The sequence below is a fragment of the Uloborus diversus genome, chromosome 9, assembly GCF_026930045.1.
Source record: "Uloborus diversus isolate 005 chromosome 9, Udiv.v.3.1, whole genome shotgun sequence".
NCBI lineage: Eukaryota > Metazoa > Arthropoda > Arachnida > Araneae > Uloboridae > Uloborus > Uloborus diversus.
The window spans coordinates 131,978,101-132,002,641 of NC_072739.1; the positions used below are offsets into that span (position 1 = coordinate 131,978,101).

A 24,541-nucleotide genomic window follows, 5' to 3' on the forward strand; every position below is an offset into this window, starting at 1 on the left:
TCCGGATATTTTTCATAGGGAGCAAAAAACAAATGTATTTCTTGCATGTTTTGGGATATATGCTTAGATCAGATAAGATTTTAATATAGATTGATATGTTTCAGTTAATCTGTTTGCAATAATAATTATTATTATTTGACTTTTATTTTTTACATTATATCGTGTGAGCTAGTTTAAATGTATGGTGTGTTATTGATTTTTTTAAAGGTATTGGATACACTAGTACCATTTATTACCTATTAGTGGATTATCAAGATAATCAGGAGTTTATTGTACATTTAATTTTTATCTATGCTAACTAAAATTAGAATGTAACATAATAGTAAGAAGTAAAAATGTTTTCATTGTTGACTAATGTACTTTTTTCTCCCTTTCTGTGTCATAGATTGCAGAAGTCTCACAGACACCAAAGAGGCCAATGAGCCAGGATGGGAGTGCCTCCAAAAAAAGGAGAGTAGAGACCCCTACAAATCATTTGGATGAAAGGATTTCATTCTCTAGAGAACATGCAGGATGAAGGAATGCAGAAAATCTGCCGAAAAATTGATAATTTAGTTTTCGTCGATAGACAATCTGACTAAAACAATAAACCAGAATGGTGAAAGTATTACACGCGCCGTAACGCATGTAGGCAATCTGCTGTATGCTTCGCTAGATAGAATATTTAATAAAATTTGAAAAATTATATCAGTTTGTTATTATTTTTTTACCTTATTGCATTCTCAGATTATTATTGATAGGAGTTAAAGCATTTTAAGCTGGTTCAACTTAACTTCAAATTTATGAAATTTGTTGCTTTCGCATATTACTATATATGTACATATCTCCCATACTTTTCTCCAATTTCAGCTTGAAGATATTTTATATGGTTTAATGAAAAAATGTTAGAACAATGGAAATGAAAAAAGTATTTTCTTCATTAATAACTAGGGGTATGCCAATTTGTATACTACTTATCGCACAAATATATTAGTTTCAGGGCTGTTTGATGGGTTAAGTACTTGAAACAGTTAATTTTAACCTGGAGAAAACATAAAAGATTTTTTGCATCAAGATTGATAACAAAAAAAAAAAAAAAACTTGACAAAATTAAGACATGAAAAGTGGTAAATTATTGCATGCAAGCGTTTTAAGGTTGCAAAAGCTACTTTCAACAAAGCTTTTCAAAAAGCTTTGCAAAAGCTTTTCAGTGTCTGTTTATATGTAAATTTCAAACTATTACATCCATCCATCTCTAAAAAATTTTGTTTCTTGGATTCTTTTTTTTTTTTTTTTGTAAGATAAAAGAGCACCAGGGTGAAAAAATATTTTCTGATACTGTCAAAGTAAAAATTCTAACATTTGAGCATATAATGAAACTTATTAGTTTAATAAGATTTACAGTTTCAGAGCACAAAATATATAAAACAAAAATGGATATTTTAAAAATTTATTTGAAAACAAAAATTACTAGCTATAATTTTAATTAAGTAAAAAATTGAACAGCAAAGTAAATCTGGTTACTAATCTAGCAAAATAAATCAGGTTACTACACTCTTTCTTATATCAAATAAATCTTGATTAATATACAAAAAAAGGCTGGGCTAATACACAAAAAAATAGATTAATGTACAAAAAATAAATCAGAATACTTCAAAATCACAATGAACATTATAATTATTAAGCTTATTTATTTTACTAAACTGCAAAAAAGGAAAACAAATATTTTAAAACTAGTTATAATTTAAATATTCCCAAGCATGCTGATCAGCCGCTGCTGTGTTGCATAGCCATTTGCATCTGGTGGTGTAGATAAATAATAATAATAATCATCATCATCAGCATCATCATCACCAATACTATCCTGAATTTCTCTTTCAGTGATTTCGCTGCTAATATCGTCCGGATCTTCAATATCGTGAAGTATGCACATGTTGTGCAACACGGCACATGCATTTACTATCCTTGCCGCCACAACTGGATGGTGATGCAGTTTTCTGTCCTGAATGAGACACCTAGATTAATATAATTTGTTTATTAGAAAAGTATAATTATATTTTAAATGTTTATGTATCACAGTAATTACAATGATGAGAAAAAAATTGGATTCATTTATGGTAATATGCATAAATAAAAGAATATACATATTTATATGTATGTTCTCTACACGAATCCAATTTACGTCGGATCTCAACCAAATTTGGCAGGGAGGTACTTGCATGCCTGAGAAGGAGCGTAAAGTGGTTTTCAAACGCTAAAATAGCGCTGAACCATTCGAATTTTAATTGAAGGACCCGAAAATGGCATTAAATGGCTATTCTACTTGAAGAAAGTGTCCAATCGGTATGATTTTAGTTAAAGGCGAAAGCCTGCAAATAATACCCCTTCAGAAGATTTTTTTCCTCTGCAAACTAAACCACCAAGTCCCTAAAACAGGGTTTGTACTTTCTTAAGAAACCCTTAATTTCATCAAGCAAAATTAAGGTCCCTAAAATACCCTTAAAAAGTCCTTAATTTTTTAAAAACTGCATCAATCCCCTTTTTCTTCCTTTTGTGTTATTTTTCTGCAATCTGTCGGGGAAATTTCATATATTTTTTTCAAGCTTGACCTCGTGTCACTTGATATAACTTTATTTGTTTTAATTTATTTTTGAGGTAGACTGTGCAAAGCTAGTAAATTAATAAACAATAGAAATGAGCGCATTTCTCCGAATTTTTATGACTTGGGAAAATAACACATTTGCAAATTTTAAATTTTGTATTTAAATAGACCCAATTCCACTTATCAATAGTTTCATTTATGCAATTCAAATGAAATAAACGCTCATTGGAATGCCTTTTGGGAAATACTAAGGATTTTTGAAAAGTAAAATATTGTTTTCAAAGCTAACCTGAATCTTGATTTCAGCACACCAAAGCACCTCTCAATGGGGTTCCTTGTTTTTGCGTGCTTTTTATTGTAGCGCTCCTCTTGCGGATCTAGCCTTCGCTTTTTAACGGGAGGCATGAGCCATCGTTCGCACGGATATCCACTGTCACCTTCAAAATAAAACATACAAAATTGCTCATATACATGTATATTGACAATAATTTGCAGCACTCGACTGTGTCACAATATGAGCAAATTCAGAAATCAACAGTGTAAAACAGTCTAAGTGTAAAGTGCAATTTCAAAATTTGTAAAAAAAATTACCTATTAGCCAAGCATTGGTATCAGTTTCCACCACGTCCCTTAACTTTCTCTTTAAGGAACAATTTCTCCAAATAAAGGAGTCGTGGGAAGCACCCGGAAATTTGGCATTGACGTTCAGAATCCTGAGCTTTGCATCACAGACCTATAAGGATGGTCAGAAAAAACATTTTAGTAAAATTAAGAACATGAATAGTATTTGAGTAAATGATATTAGAAATGCATTTAAATCATTTCGTCAAAAAAATCGTATTTTTTCTTTTAGCCCATACATTTTTTTGTCTGCTCCAAGACGAGCAATTGTCTTGTGAACTTGTTGCAGTGGGCAACAAATATCTGTTTACATGAGGTGTACAAGATGTAATTGCTGAAGTTTTATTTGTATTTCATGATTTTAGAAAAATTAGTTATATTTAAGAGTTTATTTAAGAGAGTAGAATCCTTACCATCTGAACATTTACAGAGTGATTTCCATGTCGATTTACAAAAACGTGTTCTGGGTAGAGGTCATCTTCAATAGGTGGCTTGACAATTTCGACGTGGGTGCAATCTATCGCACCTATGACCCCTGGTAATTGTGCAAACTGATAAAATTCAGTCTTCCTCTTTTGTAGACTTCTATTGTTTAAAAAAAGAAATGACTTTTGTAGTCACTGTCGAATTAAAAATGGTTAAACATATTAATGTTTGAACTGTAAAAGATCACTCATGAGATGCAAGTACAGTCAGCCCAGCTTAAACAAATATCAACGGTTCCAACATGCCTTATTCGATTAAGCGGGATATTTGATTACACGTATAATACAAGAAACCCATCTTTTGAGATATTTTGCTGGTAGAATGTTCATTATTACTACGATAAATGGAAAATGATTTTTCATTACTCAAATTTTGACATGCATTTCATTAAAATTAAAATATTTAATGTTTCTGTATGAATTATAAAAAAATTACACACATACTATATAAATGAATACATAAAAAATGTCTGTTTACTTAGGTTCATCCTTTCTAAAAGGCCTCTTCCTCAGTTTTGATTCACTCTCAAAACCTGAGTTATGGAAATTCAAATTCTTTCACAATATATGTATATTTTTATAAATCCTTTTGCGCCCATTTTACTACACAATCAGTCCGAGGCAGAGGAGAAAATCAACAGTCATTCAGAAAAAAGCATTTTCGTACTTGTCAAAAGTTGAACGAAGTCTAACATTGTTATTGACAAATGTCTCTTTCAATAACAAGAAATAAAAAGCCCAGGGAATCACTTTTCTATACACAAAGGAGCAGAGCTGTTGTGGCATTAGATGAGACGGGACTGGAGAGGAGCAGAGAAGCAATCAAAGAAACATTTCACTCCCTGCTTACTGCATGTTGTCCAATTCTTCCAACTTCCTAAACACCAACCCCTGGATGAATTTTACAGCCTTGAATAAGATTACAGCTAGAAGACAACTAAGGTTACGGTTAGGCCCTTTTGTGCTTGGTTTTACTTTTGCAAGAAAGTGACTAAAAATTCCACTTGAAAAAAAGAGTTTCGCTCAAAAAACTTGATTAAGAGAGGTATAGACGAAAAATATTTCTTAAAGCGAGGAAATTCAACATTAGTGCTATAGGATTTTTTTTTTTCTACCATAAATTTATATTTCTGGTATTCAATTATCTGTAACACGATTAAGAGGGGAAGACTCGTCTTCCCCCGAGGTAATAGCTGTAAGGGCCAAGGCAGTACTATGGTTCTTAGAGACGTACCGAGTACTTGGCCTTTCACTTCTCGGCCGAGTACTGAGTACCAATTATGTTTTAAGAAGAACCACCGACACACACATGACGAATTTTGAACTCATTGGAATAGTAGTATAGAGCTCTATGTCCACACAAGTAATATTTTTTTAAACAAAATTCCAGCTGAAATTTAGTTGTTCATTAATTAAAAGATTTCGTTTGTGTCAATAATTCAACAAATAAGTTATTTTTTAAATTAAAAGTAAACAAATGCATAATAGGTAAAATTAATCAAGTTCGAATTAAAACAAATTATATCAATTTTTACTTTTAGTACGCCAAATGTATATAATTTTTAAAAGCAAATAAAACAACATTAAAAGCAACAAATGTGCAGGAGCACTGCAGACACGAGTTTCTGCTTTACAAGGAACATCTTTTTCAGTGCATAAAATGTGAGCTAATGAATGGAAAAAGATCCGACTTTTGTCTGATGTCTTTAAATCTATAAGCTCACATTTTGTGCATTAAAAAAAGCATTCCTTGTAATGCCAAAACATGTGTCTGCAGTATTCCTGCACATTTGTGCTTTCAAAGTTGTTATACATTTTATGAAAAGGCATTTTATGCTTCTTATAAATAATTTTGTTAGTGGCAAAAATCCATTTAATAACATAAAAATTTCATATTTTCCGTACTTATCTTTTTAGCCCCATTTTTAACAAATAAGTTTCATTACCTTTGGGGCATTAAAATATAAGACTTACTCCATTGAAGCATATAACAATGGGCGGATTTATGGGGGGGCAGAGGGGGGCAATGCCCCCCCAGTTTTGGGAGGACTTTATGTAGTAACAACACATCTTCCAAAAATAAAAAAAAAATCATTATTTTTTTTTCTTTTTCGAATTGTTCAGAAGAGCATGGGTGTATTTATAGGGGGGCATAGGGGTAATACCCCCCAGTTTTGAGAGGACTTTATATAGTAACAACATATCTTCCAAAATCTTAAAACAAAAAAATTATGACATTTTTCTTTTTTAATAGTTTAGTAAAAATAAAGAGAATAGCGAATGCCCTTTTCTGATGGAAGAAAAGAAACGGGGGGAAAAAAAAGAACATTAAATACAAAATAGTGCAGCTGTCACTGGGGTGCTGAAAATGTGTCTAAATTCACTATTTTGGACTGAAAACCATTTGGGCAAGTGTATGAAAATATAGGCTAAACAAGCTATACATTAAGCTGCAACACTTATAATAATTGACGATTATTTTAACAAATTAGAACCTAAAACAAAGCGAGGAAAACTCCCCCCCCCCATATTCGCGCTAGCAGAACGATCTACTCGTTATGATTTGTGACCACATTTAAAGTATATTTGTGCATAATATTTATGTTCTTAGTAGATTGATTGGCTATTTGAGAAATTCTAACAAATAGTTTTTCCCCCCTTTTTTTTTTGAAAGAGACTGAGAGAGAAATTAAATTATATCGCAAACTGAATAAATTTCAGTTATCTGAGTATTCTGATTAATTAAATCTTTTTACTTACAGTGAAAGTACAATTTTACTTACTTTATAAATACTGTTTAAAAAGTAAGGTAAGTTATAATCATCTAAGTCTAAGTGAGTCAGTCCTTGTCATTATTGAAATCTAAATAATTGAGTCATCAAAAGTTTTGGAAAAATTTGCTGAAATTTTATAAAAATCTATAAAAACCTAACAAAGATTGGTAAAATCATAAAAATCCTTTAATCGTAAAAACTGACGAATTTTTGTAAAAATTACAAAAAAATCAAGCAAAAATCTGTAGGCAAGAGTGAATTACAAACTGGGCTGAATTTGCCTATAAGATAAACAAGCTATTGCTTAGGGCCCACGCTTTGAAGTGGGTCCCCAACTCCCAAAAAAATTGCATGATTCGTTCCTTAAAAAATGGAAATTGGTTGAAAAAACTAATTTAATTTTCAAGTGCTTGAAAACTTGAATATTTGAAAACATGTGGCTACAAACCTTAAATTTTAAAATTTCTAACAAATGGTAGAGGGAGAGGAATGCAGGGTGGCGACAGGAACTGTGAAAAAAAGTTCCCTGACTTTTCCCTGATTTCCCTGATTAGGTTCATCAAATTTCCCTGATTTACGTTACCAATGATAATGGTTTCCTTTTTTTGCTCTACTTGAAATCCATTGTATGTTTGTATAAAATGCAGTATTTTAAACGTTTTAAGTTGTGTAAAGTTGTTGAACTAAAGATATAATTTTTAAAAAATGCTGTTATTTTAATAAAATGGTAAAAAAAACATATTAAATCAATTTTTTGGAAAAAAAACTACAAAACAGTATATTAAATTTTTTTATATGGAGAGTTATATAAAATTAAAAAAAAATATATTTTACTTCCAGTAACCACTTAGCATAAGAATTTTAAGAAACTATTAAAATCACTCTTAAAAACATATGTGTATTTATGAAAGAACTAAAAAATAATTGAAATTTTTCTGAACTAAATTTTCAAACAGTATAATAATTGTTGCAAGAATAACAAGTAATAGTGAAATAATAGAAGTAACGTAGTTATTCTTATATAACTAATTGACATATTTATGAAAAACAGGTGAAACCTTGTGACATCCATTCATAGGGAGCTTTTCTCTAACAAGAACATGTTTTAATAAATGATTACAGCATTTTAACAATAAAAAAATTAAGATATTTACGTAAATGCACAAGTTTACTCTATTTCAAATGATTTCAGTATGTATCGAAAAAATCTTAGGTTGCTTTTGTAACAAACAGCTTTGAAATGCAAGGGGGAAAAAAGCAATTGGTTAATTTCAAAATGTATAAAAGAAGAATACAACTTGGTTTTAAAATAAAAGAATCATTTAAGCCTGAAGAAAAGAAAACCTTTAATAATCTGCGGCGACAGCAAATAGTATAACGGCAAAAAACAAAGTTTTTTTGATTCAAAGTTCAATTTTAGCAATTACATTAAAAACACGAAGAAGTAATAACTTTTAAGCTTTTATCAGTATTAATTCAAAAAACAAAGATTTCTTCTTGAAATCTTGATTACAATACACTTATTACTTCGAGATAATGGAATAAAGGCAATGGAGCTAAGGCATTAATGACGGTTTCCTCTTTGCCTGTAGGGTTGTCTGTAGGGGTTGTTTATTTTACGTAGTATTGAAAGAAAGCAAACTTCAAGCTAGGTAAAATAAACAACTTTACAGACACAGATGCAATCTTAGGATGTTCATCCAGTGGTTAATAAGTAAGATGCAATACTTTGATGTTAAGGAAAAAAGATGCACAAATATGCGGCAGTGTATAATCGCACCTCATTAATTTTAACTTTTTTTTTAACAGATAATTGGCGGAAAATGCGTAGAGAATTAGGGTATTTAATTTTGCAAAGCAAAAAAAAAAATTTTTTTTCATTATAAAATCGATTTTCCCTGATTTTTTGTTATTTTTTCTGAATTCCCTGATTTTTCCCTGATTAATGAAGTTCCCTGACTTTTCCCTGATCTGTCGTCACCCTGGGAATGCCAAAATTTGTCAAATTCAGCTCCTTGCCACATCCTGCATTAAAAATGTAAAACTCATGGTTATCACGTTTGTAACATATTATTCGAAATAAATTTTTGTGACTCACATGTTTCATATCTTGCTATATATTCAATCCCGAATGCAGTATTTTGGAAATTCTTTTGTATTGATTGCTTTTATCTTACTTCTACTGCATATTGTTAACTTGTTTAGCCCCCCCCCCCAAAAAAAAAAAAATAATAACTACCTCTATTCCTTTTCGTTTTCTGCACTATTTATAATTAAAAAAAGGTTGTTATAATGAGAAATCTATAGTTTATTTTTTCTTTCAAACTTAAAATGGCTGTTTCTTACAAAGTTTGAACAATACTGTACAACTGTATAATCTAGTTATCAATTTCTATGTCTGTTCCATTAACCTTTATAAGGCTTCAAAATGCAGAATTTTATATCCATTTTACAAAATTTCCTCCGGGGGAGAAACCCCCGACATCCCTAAAATTGGAGATATTCTATTTCCCACTTAAAAGAGAGCCCTGCGTCACTCTCTTAATACCAGCCCCCTCTCTTAAGGTCAATACAAAAAGGACAGCATGAAAACACACATTAATGAAAACAACACACAAAAAAGTAAAGCATGGACATGCATCTTAGAAAACAAACAAAAACATGAGGGTGGGGGCTATGAAAATGTTAACCAAAAAAAAAAAAAAATCCTGCCCCCCCAGGAACTCGGTTCTAAATCCGCCTATGCATATAACAAACGTCATTGTTCTCAAAATTTGGATTTGAATTGTGAATGATTGCAGTATATTATATGTTAGCACTTTTTTATCAATTGTAAAATCTGCTTTGAACAATATTCAATTTTTTACAACAACTCTGTATTGGCTGAGCACCTGACCAAAATTTGGCTGAGAACCAAGTACTTGGTAAATTGGTAGAGTACCGAGTAGTTACAGAGTACTCGGTACGTCTCTAGTTCTTAACCGGACCCCTAGTTTCCAACTTGGTTGTCGGCCCGGATAGCTTTGCAAATGCAATTATCACTGAAACTTGTGCATAGCAACATATGTTTTGTTGATAATTAATACACCATTAAGGGCAAGAGTAATACATACCTTGTATCTGTTGGGAAACTTATCCATTCCCGCAGCAATCTCCTTTCGATAGCACGGCAGACTCGGGAAATTGATCTACTAACAGAAGTCCTGTGAATTTGCAATGAGTATTCATTTGCTACAGAGCTTTGATACGAGCCTGTAGCAAAGAATCTCAGAGCACATAGAACCTGAAAATGTTATTTTAGACATTAATGATTCTATTTATATTCAATTCTTAGTATAAGGTAGCTTTAACAAGATTTTGCAGTAAGAATTTAATAAAACAGTGTGAAAACACAACTGTAACAAAAGAAGATTTTAAACACCACTGTAAAATGTTCCTAGTGTTTTCTTTGTTAACATCCTAAGTCTATAAAGTAAGAAGAAATGTTAAATTACAGTAATCAATCGAAAGTCATATAGCTAAGCTAAATGATTTGTAGTTTCTAATTAGAATGTACTAAAAATGCATGCATACAGATGTTTTAGTAAATTTTTTTTTCTTCGTTTCAAACTTTTGAAATGCAAAAATATAAATATTAAATTGCTCTCCATTCTAATTATAATACATTTCTATCATAACTGTTTGAAACACAAAGTTAATAGATTAGTTGACATACTGAATTCATTTTAAAAATACATATCTCACCTTTTTTTCTGTGCTGATGCAAGTCTTTTGGCTTCCATGTGGCTGCAAATCATGTTTTAATTCTTGGCAGAGCATCCTAACTAAGTCTTTGGACAGCCTGAAATTGCTAACAAATTTTGCATCAGAAAACTCAAAAGGATCCTCTGAAGATCGCAGGAAAATTCTTTGGCTTCGCAGTTGGTAGCGTTGCAAATATAAACGTAACAATTGTATCAGCAGACGAGATGCCATAGCCACTCACCTGCTGATAGCTGTCGAGGAAAAATGAACGCAAAACCTGTTCGGCCCGCTAGGGCGCGTCGACAGCGATTTAACGAGCACACCTCAAAATGACTCGATAGGGGAAAACGTCGAAATGGGTTTCCCTTTCTACCCCTTCGTCTTCCCCACCCGACAAATCGAGTGAGACGATAACACCAGCACAGCCCCGCTGGTTAGAGGTGGGTCAATACCTTATTGAATTTGTTACTGTAACTCTGAAATAAATTATTCAATTGTTCTAAGAATTTAATCATTTACTATTCTGTGCATTGTCTTCCTATCCACCAATTTTCGCCTCCATCGGATCAATCCTTCTTGGTGCGTCGATTTATTTTGTTATAGAGTGCATCACCAAACGATCGTCAGTCTGATACGCTATATTAGTTTTGTATTGAAATAAGTAATTAATAGCCACAAAAAAGTGAGTAAATAGGCTTTTTAGATTACCCGATCAAAAACAAAAAGGGAAATTCACAACTGGAACGTACGTACACCCCACATGCAAAATTTTAACCTTCTACAGCTTACCATTTTTGAATTATGACTTATCAGAGATACATACGTCCATCCAGCCACAAGAAACAACGCAATAATTATCTTGTTTGGTACCTGAATGCAGTATTAAAAACTCTTTCAGGGTTGACTAAAATAGAAATTCATACTTAAATTTAAGAAAACAATTTTATATGAAAACAATAACTCCCTTTACTTTGCATTAAAAAGTCAAACAGCAAAGGTTTTTTTTTTTTTTTTTGAAAACATCGGTCAATTCCATCGACTTTTTGATGTTTTTTAGGGCCGATGTTTTCTGCAAGTTAGCATCGGCCGCCGATGCCATTGCTGATGGCTAAGTAGTTGAACCATCGGCCCCGATGCATCGGTCGAGTCCTGTTAAATTGACCTCGATTTTTAAACAGTCATTTTTTTTTCCGTGAACAAGGCATGTTTTTATTATTTTTATTTTTGAGTACAATGATTGGAACGTAGCTTGGCCATTGTTTATGGTTACTTCTAGTAGGTAGCACTTTCATGTTAGAATGGAAAAAAATGAAACCAAAGGTTTCGAAATTGAAAAAGAGTTGCATTCAAAAGTTACTTTTTCTGGAGAACGACCCTTTTATGAGACCCCAGGAGGCATTCTCTTGTTGTCAAATCAAAACTTCTTGGAGAGCAGACAAAAGTTGCTGTGAAGATATGGATGGTGTTCATGCCAATGTGTTTACGATTCTCAAGACTTCAAGGTAACTGTGTATAACAAACGGTCAACCATAATTAATATAATGTTGAAAATAAAGGAACGCTCACTTCTGGACTATCTGGGCTGCCCTCTGTTACTGTTCATGTTTTTATTATTAACATACCTTAAAATAATTCTATTCCATATTTTATGAGCATAATTTTTAGTTGCTGAGTTGTGCTGCCATCATAGTTTTGCATATATCATAGAGAGTTTTTTTTTTCTTTTATGAATTCTGATTATTTCACATTGCTCGTATTGCTATTTGAACGAATATAGCCAAAGTAAAAGTGATTTATTCATGCAAAAGTCTCATTAGTTATTCAAAATTATTTTTTATGTATTCTTTTTTCTAATTTAAGCTCTTATAAATGCCCAGGTTTTTTTTTTTTTTTGCATTAAGAATGAATTAAAATCTCTTATTCATATTTTTTATGCAATGATATATAAAATGGAATTATTTTATTAATATATTGTTCTGTTTTTTCCTTTTTTTTTCACCATTTTAGCAAGGAAATACAAGACATGCACTGAAACTAACAATAGACTTGCTAGAACTTGGTGAGTTTAAATATTGAAATTACTCGTTTTTTATGATCAGTTGAAAAGTATATGTGTAGAAAATGCTTGATAAAGGTGAAATAATGCACTTTGAGAGTAGGACTCAAATGAGGAGTTTAAACGGAACTTAGCATTATATTTTGGGGAATGTGGGTCAAAGTGAAATATTTACTCTGTTTTTTAGCGCTACCTATCTAGTGAGATTTTAACTATGTCATAACACATGCAGTCTATTCCAGTCAGGAGAGAGGTTCCTCTGAAAATTAAAGCATATTATAATTCAAACAATTTTCAAAAATTGATACTCATGTTATAATATTTTGTTGTAAGTAAAACTTTTTTTTTGTTATTATAAAAAATAAAAGTTTTTGTTTTTGACATTTTAAATAGTGAATAAGACCCTCTACTATTCGGTGCAGTATTTATTTAATATTATGTTGTTGTTTTTTTTCTTATTTTGCATGCAGAGCAAAGTAGAATAGTTACTTTTGTTTACTTATTCAATTATTTTATTAAATATATATTGATCGAATTTTTTTTTCAAGGTGCAACTTACGAGGTGCACTTACATATTCATTTATTAATTTCATTCTTTTACATTCCTTTATGTAACGATTCATTTGCAATATCTATTCACTCATTTATTTTTTCTCATATGTCAATTTTATTTATTTATTGCTTCATTAATTATTCATTTGTTCATTCATTCTTTTGTTTACCCATTTATTTGAACAAAAATATTTTTAATAATCAAGTAGAAAATATTTTATTTGAATAATATTTTATTTTTTAATTTGCTCCATAAAACATAAGAATGAAATATTTTCACTTTTTTTTTTCATGGTGCAAATTAATTTCCAAAAATAAAAATAATGTTTCAATGCAAATGTTAATAAACATACATTGATCTTTCTTTATGTTCTTTAATTTAAAAAAAAAATATATAATTTGTTCAGAAGTAAGTTATCTTAACTATTTCATATTGCCCTACATTCCCTTACCTTAAATTTTGAAATTTCAGGGCTCCCAAATGGTCCGCTTTTCCCGCCAAAGTTCGTTTTTTAAGGTAAAGTCCGCTTTAGACCGCTTTTTAACACTTTGGTCCATTTAATCCGCTTTTATATTGTTTTTACTCGAAAATCAGATTTTAAAAATTTTCATTACAGTAAAAGATACTGTGTGCTGACGTTTGTTACGCCCGAACACGCGGCCGCGGAGCCGTTTTTCTATTGAACCTGACTTTCTGGTATTATTTCGCTTCAGATTAAGGACATTACTCTTCCTTCAACCGCTGTAACATGGAAATCTAGGAAATGGAGAGGTTTGGGGGAGGAGTTATGACGTCAAATCAAAGCATTTTGCTACCGATATTTCTCACGGGTTCAAACGCCCTTGAAAAACCTTGCAAAAAATAAAGAATGTTTCATCAGTGCAATTTTCTGAACTTGTGTTTGATATGTAGCTTCGCGAAAAATTACTTCCTGTGTTTGTGAGTTCAATCTTTTTGCATCTTGTTAATTCGCAACTCCAACGAACTATAGGGGGCACTGCAGTCACTGTCTAATGGCGGAATTGAAAACTAAAACAAACGCATGTGGTAACGAAGAAAATGCTAAAAGTGTTGTGATTTTTGTTCGTATGTATGATTTTTTCGCTTTATTCATTTGAAAAGATTTTTCAAGGTCTTTTGGTTATTCTGACCCATATAGAAAGAGATTAGAAACCAAAAAGTATTACGAAAGTAAACAATTAATGCAGAACACACAGTAAGTTGTTCTGAAGCAGCCATTTTCACGATGTTGAATTCGGAATTCATAAATTTTTGGTTCGCTTCGAACGGCATTTTCATTTTGTACCGTTTTTTCTATACATTAGTACATATTAAGTTCAGTTTCGTGACATTTCCAGCATTTGTTGACATTTTTGTCACATAGTGCACATACGTGGCAGACTGTCAAGAGTAACGTTTAACACTAGATAATTTATTTCTATGACTATATGATTGGATATCCAAAGAAATCATGCATTTAATTCATTCGTCATGGAAATGATTTACCTGATATGCGAAATCTTGTCAAGATACATTATTCTTTCACATAATTTTAAAACCATAAGCCTATAAACAGATTTTTGGCGAACTTTTATTTTTTATTGTTCAAATTCTTAACGTTCTTTCTGGATTTTTCAATCTGTTCTGCGATAAATATTTTCAAGAAAATTTATTTGCATACTGTCTATTTCAGTAGGATACTGTAGTAACAAAGGTTATTTAAATCATTTATGTGGAATTAGGTTAAGGAAAAGTGTCCAGTCAATGTTGTTAAGTTCGTTTTTTTTCCATCGAATTGAAAAACTGATTCAAATTCACTCAGAACAAAATAAATAAAATGTGTACTCACAGTTTATATATGGTGGTAGTTTTCTTTTCAGTTGATTGACCATTATTTCTTTTTGCTTATCGAATTCTGTAATCATACTATCATTTTATTCCACTCATGATAAAAATTAAAAATGGTTTAACTAAAAATGCGAAAACTCGCCAAGGCTACTTTGCTTGCACAACACTAAAACTACTATAACCCTAAACAAATTTGGCGAAACCTTTCAGCTGAGAATAAAAGGAATAAAGTAAATTCTTTCTCGGTTAAACATTTTTCATTTTGTTCTACGATAATAAATTCAAGAAAATATTTTGCATACTGTCCATTCCAACTAAATGCTGCTGTAAAATATGATTAGTTAAATTAATTTAAGATTAAAAAAAACTCATATTCTTACAAATTCATACAAAACAATAAAATTTTTTACCTGGTATTACGTTATCCAATTTTGTTAATCCAGACTTTTCTTGTTTACGCTTCCACCATTTAATACTTTTTTGAAAGAAATAAGAAAAACTAACATTATTTTGAGAAGCTCGAGAATACTCTTAGGGGACGAATTAATTTCTGTATCTGAAAGCAAACTAAGACACATCGATTGCGTTAATAAATACTCAGAACAAACTGCCTGTGTTTACGTCAACAGACACACGTGATGCGCAACGTGGCAATGTTTTAGGTGCAGACGCAGTTTTATAAATCACCGCAAGGTAGCGTATTCGAGCGCTGGAGTTCCGAATATCTTGATGTTTTGCAATCAGAAGTTATTTTATGTTTTTGACAATCAGAAGTTATTTTATGTTTTTGACAATCAGAAGTTATTTTAACATTCATTAACTGAGAGATTAATTTATTTTATGTTTAATTACAATAGATAATAAACTACTTTTTTTTCGGCACCATGGTAACATCAAACTGTTTTGGACTTCGCCGAAAATTGCTTCTAGGTTTTGAGATTTCAATCTCTTTGCATCTTGTAAATATTTTGATATTTTTGGCAACAGGAAATTATTTTGACATAACACCTCCTTAGATTAACTTATTTTTTAGTTAATTTTAATAGACAATTAACTATTTTAATTTTGGAACCATAGCAACATTAAACTTTCTCGCACTTCGCGGAACGTGCTTGTCGTGTTTGAGATTTCAATCTTTTTGCATCTTGTAAATAATTTGATATTTTTGTCAATCAAAAGTTATTTTGACACAATCCACCATAGATTAGCTTTATTTTTGTTTAATTTTAATAGTTAACAAACTACTTTTTTTTTTTTAGAAACCATGGCAACATTGAACTTACTCGCACTTCGCGGGAAATTGCTTGTCGTGTTTGTGATTTCAATCTTTTTGCATCTTGTTAACAATTTGATATTTTTGGCAATCGGGAGTTATTTTGACATACGCCACCATAGATTAGCTTATTTCTTTGTTTAATTTTAATAAATAATAAACTTTCTTATTTTTGGAAGAATAGAAACATTGCACGAACTCGAACTTTGCGAAGAATCGCTTCTTGTGTTTGAGATTTCAATCTTTTTGCATCTTGTACATATTTTGATATTTTTGGCAATCGGAAGTTATTTTGACACACTCCACCATAGATTTGCTTATTTTTTGTTTAATATTAATAGATAATAAACTACTTTTTGTTCGAAACCATGGCAACATTGAACTTACTCGCACTTCGCGGAAAATTGCTTGCTGGGTTTTGAGATTTCAATCTCTTTGCATTTCGTTAATGTTTTAATAATTTTGGCAATAGGAAGTTATTTTGACATAACACCTCCTTATTTTAGCTTATTTTTTGGTTAATTTTAATAGACAATTAACTTTTTTATTTTTGGAACCATTGCAACATTAAATTTTTTCGCACTTCGCGGAAAGTGCTTGTCGTGTTTGAGATTTCAATCTTTTTGCATCTTGTAATTAATTTGATATTTTTGTGAATCAGAAGTTTTTTTGACACAATCCACCTTAGATTAGCTTAATTTTTGTTTAATTTTAATAGATAATAAACTACTTTTTTTTCGAAACCATGGCAACATTGAACTTACTCGCACTTCGCGGAAAATAGCTTGTCGTGTTTGAGATTTCAATCCTTTTGCATCTTGTTAATGTTTTGATAATTTTGGCAATCGGAAGTTATTTTGACATAGGACACCATAGATTAGCTTATTTTTTGTTTAATTTTAATAGATAATAAACTTTCTTATTTTTGTAACCATAGCAGCATTGCACTTACTCGAACTTCACGAAGAATTGCTTCTTGTGTTTGAGATTTCAATCTTTTTGCATCTTGTACATATTTTGATGTTTTGCACAATCGAATGTTATTTTCACATATGCTATCCTAGACTAGTATATTTTATGTTTAATTTTAGTCATGTTTAGTTTTATAGATTTTTTTTTTTTTTTTTTTTTTGAAATTATGCCAATAGTGAACATACTTTGCGAAAATTTGATTCTTGTGTTCAAGATTTCAATCCTTTTGCATCTTGTCATTATTTTAATATTTTTGAAAATTGGAAGCTGTTTTGACATGTGCTACCTAAAATTATATTATTTAATCTTATTTTTAAAAACTAAAACTTTGTATGCTTATTTTTTTTAAATACTCATAATGAGTATTTTTAATTTGAAAATATAGCTCTATGAATCTGAACTTACACATTTATTTATTACATTAAGTTATCCAGTCAAAGCAGGCTCAAATTTACATTCAGTTCAGTGTATTTATTGCTTTAGCAGCATTTGTATATTTTTGGGTGTGGTGACTTTAATAAAAAAATTTCTTTCTCACTAATTTTTATATATACTTGAAGACAGTTATAATATTTTTTGATGCTCAAACAAGTAATACATATATATATGAAGAAATGATTTGGATAGTTAGTATACTAATAAATGATTTGCAAACCTCTAATATTTTTGAACTTAGTCAGTCTCTAGCGTAGCCAGAAATTACCTCCTGCTTTGGTGTTTGGTCATAAACTTTCATATGTATATAAACATACCATATTTAGGCTGGAAATATGTGTAAAAACCAAGAGCTGTGGAGGGGGGAGGGGGATCTCCTGGCCTCTAAAGTATATCTTCTTGTCTTGCGGTACCTTATATCAAAATGAATTTCTTTAAACTGTTTATGTGAAACATTTTGTAAACTACTATGTGCTAAGGTGTTTACTGTAATAACTGTATCTAAAAGATCTTTATTAGGTATGCACTGATTCATCAGTCACTTAGGTGATTATTTTTAATTAGCCAGTTTTTACCTGTTAATTAGTAGAAAATTTATTTTACCATTGAAGTTACTCTGTAAGATGGTCAGTTACATGCTTGCTTGTCCCCCCCCCCCCATCCAAATGTTTGTGTAAATAATGTAATTCAATGGATAAAAAGTTCAGTTGCGCAGAAGGTGATAAGGATTTATCATTAAAAAAATCATTATTATGGTTAAATAACGAATTATCTTCACGAATTTAATGCCAGGCAGCTAATCTGCACAAATTTGCAAATTACAGCAGACACGTGTTTCGTCGTTACAGGGAACGCCATTTTCAATGCAAAAAATAATGAGCTTATGGATGAAAAGACATCCGACAAAAGCCAAGAGCAGATAAGCATGCAGCTTAAAAGATAAAAACAGCGGATTAGCCAAACACCAATGACAAAGTTATAAACCGATCAGGAACCAATAGGAATGCAAGCAAAGGCCAAGAGCTTTCTCTTAGGTACGAACCCAGAAAGAAAGAATTCAATTGGACAAAGGTTAAGCCGAAGCTTAAACAAAAAGAAAAGAAATTGTCAGTAACCGTGAACCGCAAGAAAGAAAAAGCTGAATGGAAAACCATGAAATAAAATAAACAGAAACCAAAAAATATTCGAAAAAAGGTAAAATAAAGACAAATTGAAGAAAATTGGGGGGGGGGGGGGTGTCAATCAAGACAAAAAGGTAAAAATAAACAAAGGAAGATAGATAAAAATGAATGGAAAAAAAGGGGGGGATGGGGAAAGGACAGTATTAAAGATATGCGAGCCAAATGTTGGAAAACTATGGAACTGCACTCAGATCGTTAACTAAGTTAGAACTGTTCCTCAAAATATGAAAGGATTCCCAAAACTACAATTAATTCTATAAATTCCACAACAATTAAGAGGGTGAATAGGATCTTTAAGAGAAGAGAAAGAAAGTTTATTAATAGGAGAGAACACCACCTGGAATTGGAAATGTTTTAGAATCTTAGCAACCTGATAGCTTACAGATGGAAAGAATGGCAAAACAACCAAATTCTTTCTGATGAAGGTTCGGTTAAGAACATTAGTTTGGGATTTATTTGAAAGTTTTTTATAAATGGAATCAATCAAAGTTGGCGGATATTCTCTATCAATTGCCACAGCTTTAAGATAATTAAGTTCCACTTTAAGAAGTTCCGACGAAAAACAAATATTAATTACGCGATAAACAAAAGAATTGAAAGCACAATATTTTTTATTTGGAGGATGAGACGATAGTCTATGAGGAGGTAAAGAAACAGCAAAAGGTTTGCGATAAACAGTAGTTTCAAAACCAATTTCAGTACGAGAAACAAGTACATCAAGAAATGAAATGCAATTATTCCGTTCTTTCTCACAAGAAAACTGAATATGAGGATCAATGGAGTTTAAAATAGATAAAACCTCATCACTCTCAAACTGATTCTGGTTCATTAGAACAAAACAATCATCAACATACCGAACATAAAATTGAAACTGCAGTTTTTGGAACAGCTTAACCTCAAAATAATGCATGTAAATATCACTAAGAATGGGGCTAAGTGGGTTTCCCATAGCCAGACCATCTAACATAATATAAAATTTCCCATTGAAAACAAAAGAACATTGCTTAAGACAAGTACGGGTAAGGAAAATTAAATCCTCAATTTCCGTATTGGTCTGGCTATGGGAAACCCACTTAGCCCCATTCTTAGTGATATTTACATGCATTATTTTGAGGTTAAGCTGTTCCAAAAACTGCAGTTTCAATTTTATGTTCGGTACGTTGATGATTGTTTTGTTCTAATGAACCAGAATCAGTTTGAGAGTGATGAGGTTTTATCTATTTTAAACTCCATTGATCCTCATATTCAGTTTTCTTGGGAGAAAGAACGGAATAATTGCATTTCATTTCTTGATGTACTTGTTTCTCGTACTGAAATTGGTTTTGAAACTACTGTTTATCGCAAACCTTTTGCTGTTTCTTTACCTCCTCATAGACTATCGTCTCATCCTCCAAATCAAAAATATTCTGCTTTCAATTCTTTTGTTTATCACGCAATTAATATTTGTTCTTCGTCGGAACTTCTTAAAGTGGAACTTAATTATCTTAAAGCTGTGGCAATTGATAGAGACTATCCGCCAACTTTGATTGATTCCATTTATAAAAAACTTTCAAATAAATCCCGAGCTAATGTTCTTAACTGAACCTTCATCAGAAAGAATTTGGTTGTTTTGTCACTCTTTCCATCTGTAAGCTATCAGGTTGCTAAGATTCTAAAACGTTTCCAATTCCAGGTGGTGTTCTCTCCTATTAATAAACTTTCTTTCTCTTCTCTTAAAGATCCTATTCACCCTCTTAATTGTTGTGGAATTTATAGAATTAATTGTAGTTGTAAACTTGCCTATATTAGTGAGGCTCGGCGTGCTTTAAAAATTCGCTTGAAAGAGCATCAAAATTATGTGAAAAAACAACAATTAAATAAGTCTAGTATTGCTCAACATTGTTGGGATTTGAATCACTCTTTTGATTTTAACTCTTATCAGATTATCCAAAAATGCCCCAATTCATCAGATCTTGACTTTTGGGAATCCTTTCATATTTTGAGGCACAGTTCTAACTTAGTTAACGATCTTAGTGCAGTTCCATATTTTTCCAACATTTGGCTCCCATATCTTTAATACTGTCCTTTCCCCATCCCCCTCCCCTTTTTTTCCCCCATTCATTTTTATCTATCTTCTTTTGTTTATTTTTACCTTTTTGTCTTGATTGACACCCCCCCCCCCCCCCAATTTTCTTCTATTTGTCTTTATTTTACCTTTTTTCGAATATTTTTTGGTTTCTGTTTATTTTATTTCATGGTTTTCCATTCAGCTTTTTCTTTCTTGCGGTTCACGGTTACTGACAATTTCTTTTCTTTTTGTTTAAGCTTCGGCTTAATCTTTGTCCAATTGAATTCTTTCTTTCTGGGTTCGTACCTAAGAGAAAGCTCTTGGCCTTTGCTTGCATTCCTATTGGTTCCTGATCGGTTTATAACTTTGTCATTGGTGTTTGGCTAATCCGCTGTTTTTATCTTTTAAGCTGCATGCTTATCTGCTCTTGGCTTTTGTCGGATGTCTTTTCATCCATAAGCTCATTATTTTTTGCATTGAAAAAGGCGTTCCCTGTAACGCCGAAACACGTGTCTGCTGTAATTTGCAAATTTGTGCTACTTCTAACGTTGTTTTGTCTTACTTTACTGTTCAGCACAAAGGTATTTATTTATCTTATTAATTAGATGGTTATATCTTGCAAATGATTAATATCTATTTTAACCTATTGTTGAGTGAGAATTGAAATAAATATTTTACCCATTACCAAAGGTCAATAAGAAAGCCAGCTGTGCATTTTATAACGAAATTTCCTTAATTGAGAATAGATGAAACGTAGACAGAGAAAGTGAAGCCTTCATTTCCTGAAAGCAACGTTTTTAGGTCCCGTAATATATTTTAAAGTAAAATAGTGGAAGGTTCATGTAAAACGTGTGTTTTGTCCTCGTAGTTGAACCATGTGACAAGATCAGTGCTTTAGGATTTCTTAACCAAATGATCAGAAAGTACGGTACCCAACAACATTTGTCAGGGTGGCGACAGATCAGGGAGATCAGGTAAAAGTCAGGGAACTTTATTAATCCGGGAAAAATCAGGGAAATATCAGGGAATTTTGAAAAAATAACAAAAAATCAGGGAAAATTGATTTTATGAAGAAAAAATTTTTTGCTTTGCAAAATTAAGTACTCTAATTCCCTATGCATTTTCTGCCAATAATCTGTTCAAAAAAAAGTAAAATTAATGAGGTGCGATTACACACTGCCGCATATTTGTGCATCTTTTTTCCTCAACATCAAAGTAATGAATCTTACTTATTAACCACAGGATGAACTTCCTAAGATTGCTTCTGTGTCTGTTAAGTTAATTATTTTACCTAGCTTGAAATTTCCTTTTACTTTCAATGCTACGTAAAATAAACAACCATACAGGCAAAGAGGAAGCCTTCATTAATGCCTTAGCTCCTTTGCCTTTATTCTATTGTCTCGAAGTAATTAGCGAACTGTAATCACGATTACAAGAAGAAATCTTTGGTGTTTGAATTAATACTATAAAAGCTTAAAAGTTATTATTTCTTCGCATTTTTAATTTAATTGCTAAAATTGAACTTTCAATAAAAAAAATTTTGTTTTTTGCCGTTTTACTATTTGTTGTCACCGCAGATTATAAGGATTTTCTTTTCTTCAGACTTAAGTCATTCTTTAATTTTATAACCAAGTTGTATTCTTCTTTTATGTATTTTGAAATTAACTAATTGTTTTTTTTTCTTTTTTTCTTGCATTTCAAAGTTGTTTCTTACAAAAGCAATCCAAGATTTTTTTGTTACACATTGAAATCATTTGAAATAGAGTTAACTTGTGTACTTAAGTAAATATCTTTATTTTTTATTGTTAAATTAAAATGCTGTATTCATTCATTAAAACCTATGTTCTTTATTAGAGAAAAGCTCCCTATGCATAAATGTCAAATGGTTTCATCTATTTGGTATAAATATGTCAATTAGTTATACAAGAATAACTACATTACTTCGATTCTTTCACTATTACTTGTTATTCTTGCAACAATTATTATACTGTTTGAAAACTTAATTCAAAATAATTTCAATTACTTTTTAGTACTATCATAAATACACATATGTTTTTAAGAGTAATTTTAATAGTTTCTTAAAATTCTTGTGCTAAGTCATTTCTTGAAATAAAGTTTTTTTTTTTTTAATTTTCTATAATCTTTCCATGTAGAAAAATTAAATATACTGTTTTGTAGGGTTTTTTCCCAAAAATATTGACTTGATATGTTTTTTTTTAACCATTTTATTAAAAAAGTAGCATCTTTTTAAAATATGTCTTTAGTTCAACAACTTTACACAGCTTAAAACGTTTAAAATACTGCCTTTTATACAAACATAAAATGGATTTCAAGTAGAGCAAAGAAAGAAAACCATTATCATTCGTAACGTAAATCAGGGAAATTTGGTGAACTAAATCAGGGAAAAGTCAAGGAACTTTTTTTCACAGTTCCTGTCTCCACTCTGTTTGTTTCTCGCCTCAAATCCACTTGAGTTTTGGCACCAATGTCAAGAAGGCTTTAAGGATTATCTAACTAATCATTACATTATTAAAGAAAAATATGATGGAATTTAAAGACAAAACAAATTTTATTTTTATCCAGATAAATTACAACAGGGTAGTTTTGTACACAAAAGATCAGTGCAGTGGAAGATCTTTATCTTTGGTGAAAAGTACAAATTAGGCAATATATGAAGTTTAATTAGTTTTCGTTCAAAAGATCTGACCGCTAATCAGTCGGAGTTGGCTTTGCTCACTGATCGACAGGATTACAGTAACATGGTGTCTTGGTGACTTTGGCTATAAACAATAGAGTTGCATGATCATTTGTTTACATTTTAAAGCTACTGTTAATGTAATTTATTGTATTTTTGTTTATTTGGCGAAACATTACAAATTGAAAATAATTTTTTTTTGTTTTTGGAGTTTTTAGTCATTTTAGTTGAAGAATGTGTTTATTTTACATCGGGAGGGGGGGGGGGGATGAATGATTTTCCCTTATTCAGAGAACTGTTTTTACCTTTATGATTTTTCTAAAGATATACTTTTGATTGTTTTATTCTTGTTCATATGGGGGATGTTGCAGTGGGATTTCCTGTTTGTTCCAGATGGGTAGTTAGATTTTTACACTTAATATCTGAGGACGCTTTTTATTCTTTGTGTATGGCTGAAGGAACAAGTCATCAAGTACGAGAGAAAAATAGTTAATAAAACAACTGCTCAGTTAGATTTAAATAAATCAAGTTGTAATAAATATATGCATTCTGACACCATAGCAGATTAAAAAAAATTTTTTTCACTTATCTTTTTCAAAAGAACGGTTCAAACACTTGATAGTTTATTGAAATTTTTTAACTTTTCAATTTACAAAGTTTGAACAGGACAACGTCTGTAGGGTCCTCTAGTGGAAAATAAAATTTGATGTCATTACTGCCACGTGTTAATGAAGAATGGAATTTTGTGTTTAAGGTAATGGAGGTGAGAATTTATTGTGTGACATGACTCCTTGTCCTACTAAAACGAACTAAAACACAATATTAAAAAATTAAATATGCTTGAACAATTAGTATTTGAGACACTTGTGAAAGGAATAATAAATAAGTATATACTTTTAATTAAACAAGTTATTAAGCAAAAACAGTCACACAAAGTGTGTGACATGCCACGGAGGTTAGAATTCACATGTTGTGAACCAAAAATATACTAAAATAAAAATTATTATTAAAAAAATGTTGGCAGGTTTGAATAGATATATTTTTGATGAAATTAAAAACCATTGTTAAATGAATTTTTCCTTTAAGTATTTACTGTAAAAGGCATGTGACAGATAAGTGACACTTTTTGAAGAATGTACCCATATACAGTAGAATCTCAAAAATCCGAGAATTGGGGCTCACTCCACCATGGATTATCCGAAAAATTCTTAACGGTTATAATTAAATACTATTCGGAGGACATTAGTATGAGCACCTTTTACTGCCTATGTACAAC

At 31.1% G+C, this 24,541-nt stretch overlaps 2 protein-coding genes across 2 annotated transcripts in view; one reads left to right on the forward strand and one right to left on the reverse strand.

Moving 5' to 3' along the window:
* LOC129229370 (prolyl 4-hydroxylase subunit alpha-1-like) overlaps positions 1-24,541 on the forward strand; it is a 70,912-nt gene that overhangs the window by 15,724 nt on the left and 30,647 nt on the right. Inside the window, exon 5 of the mRNA XM_054863663.1 lies at positions 12,213-12,264. Within this exon, the coding sequence (XP_054719638.1) occupies positions 12,213-12,264 (52 nt within the window). The remainder of the gene's footprint in view (positions 1-12,212; positions 12,265-24,541) is intronic.
* LOC129229371 (putative nuclease HARBI1) lies at positions 1,587-10,354 on the reverse strand. The gene is made up of 6 exons (XM_054863664.1): positions 10,206-10,354; positions 9,575-9,744; positions 3,616-3,787; positions 3,173-3,314; positions 2,871-3,018; positions 1,587-1,994 (listed from the first exon to the last, which is right to left on the reverse strand). Exons 1-6 carry the CDS (start codon positions 10,278-10,280, stop codon positions 1,724-1,726), a joined length of 978 nt encoding a protein of 325 aa, XP_054719639.1. The 5' UTR covers positions 10,281-10,354; the 3' UTR covers positions 1,587-1,723.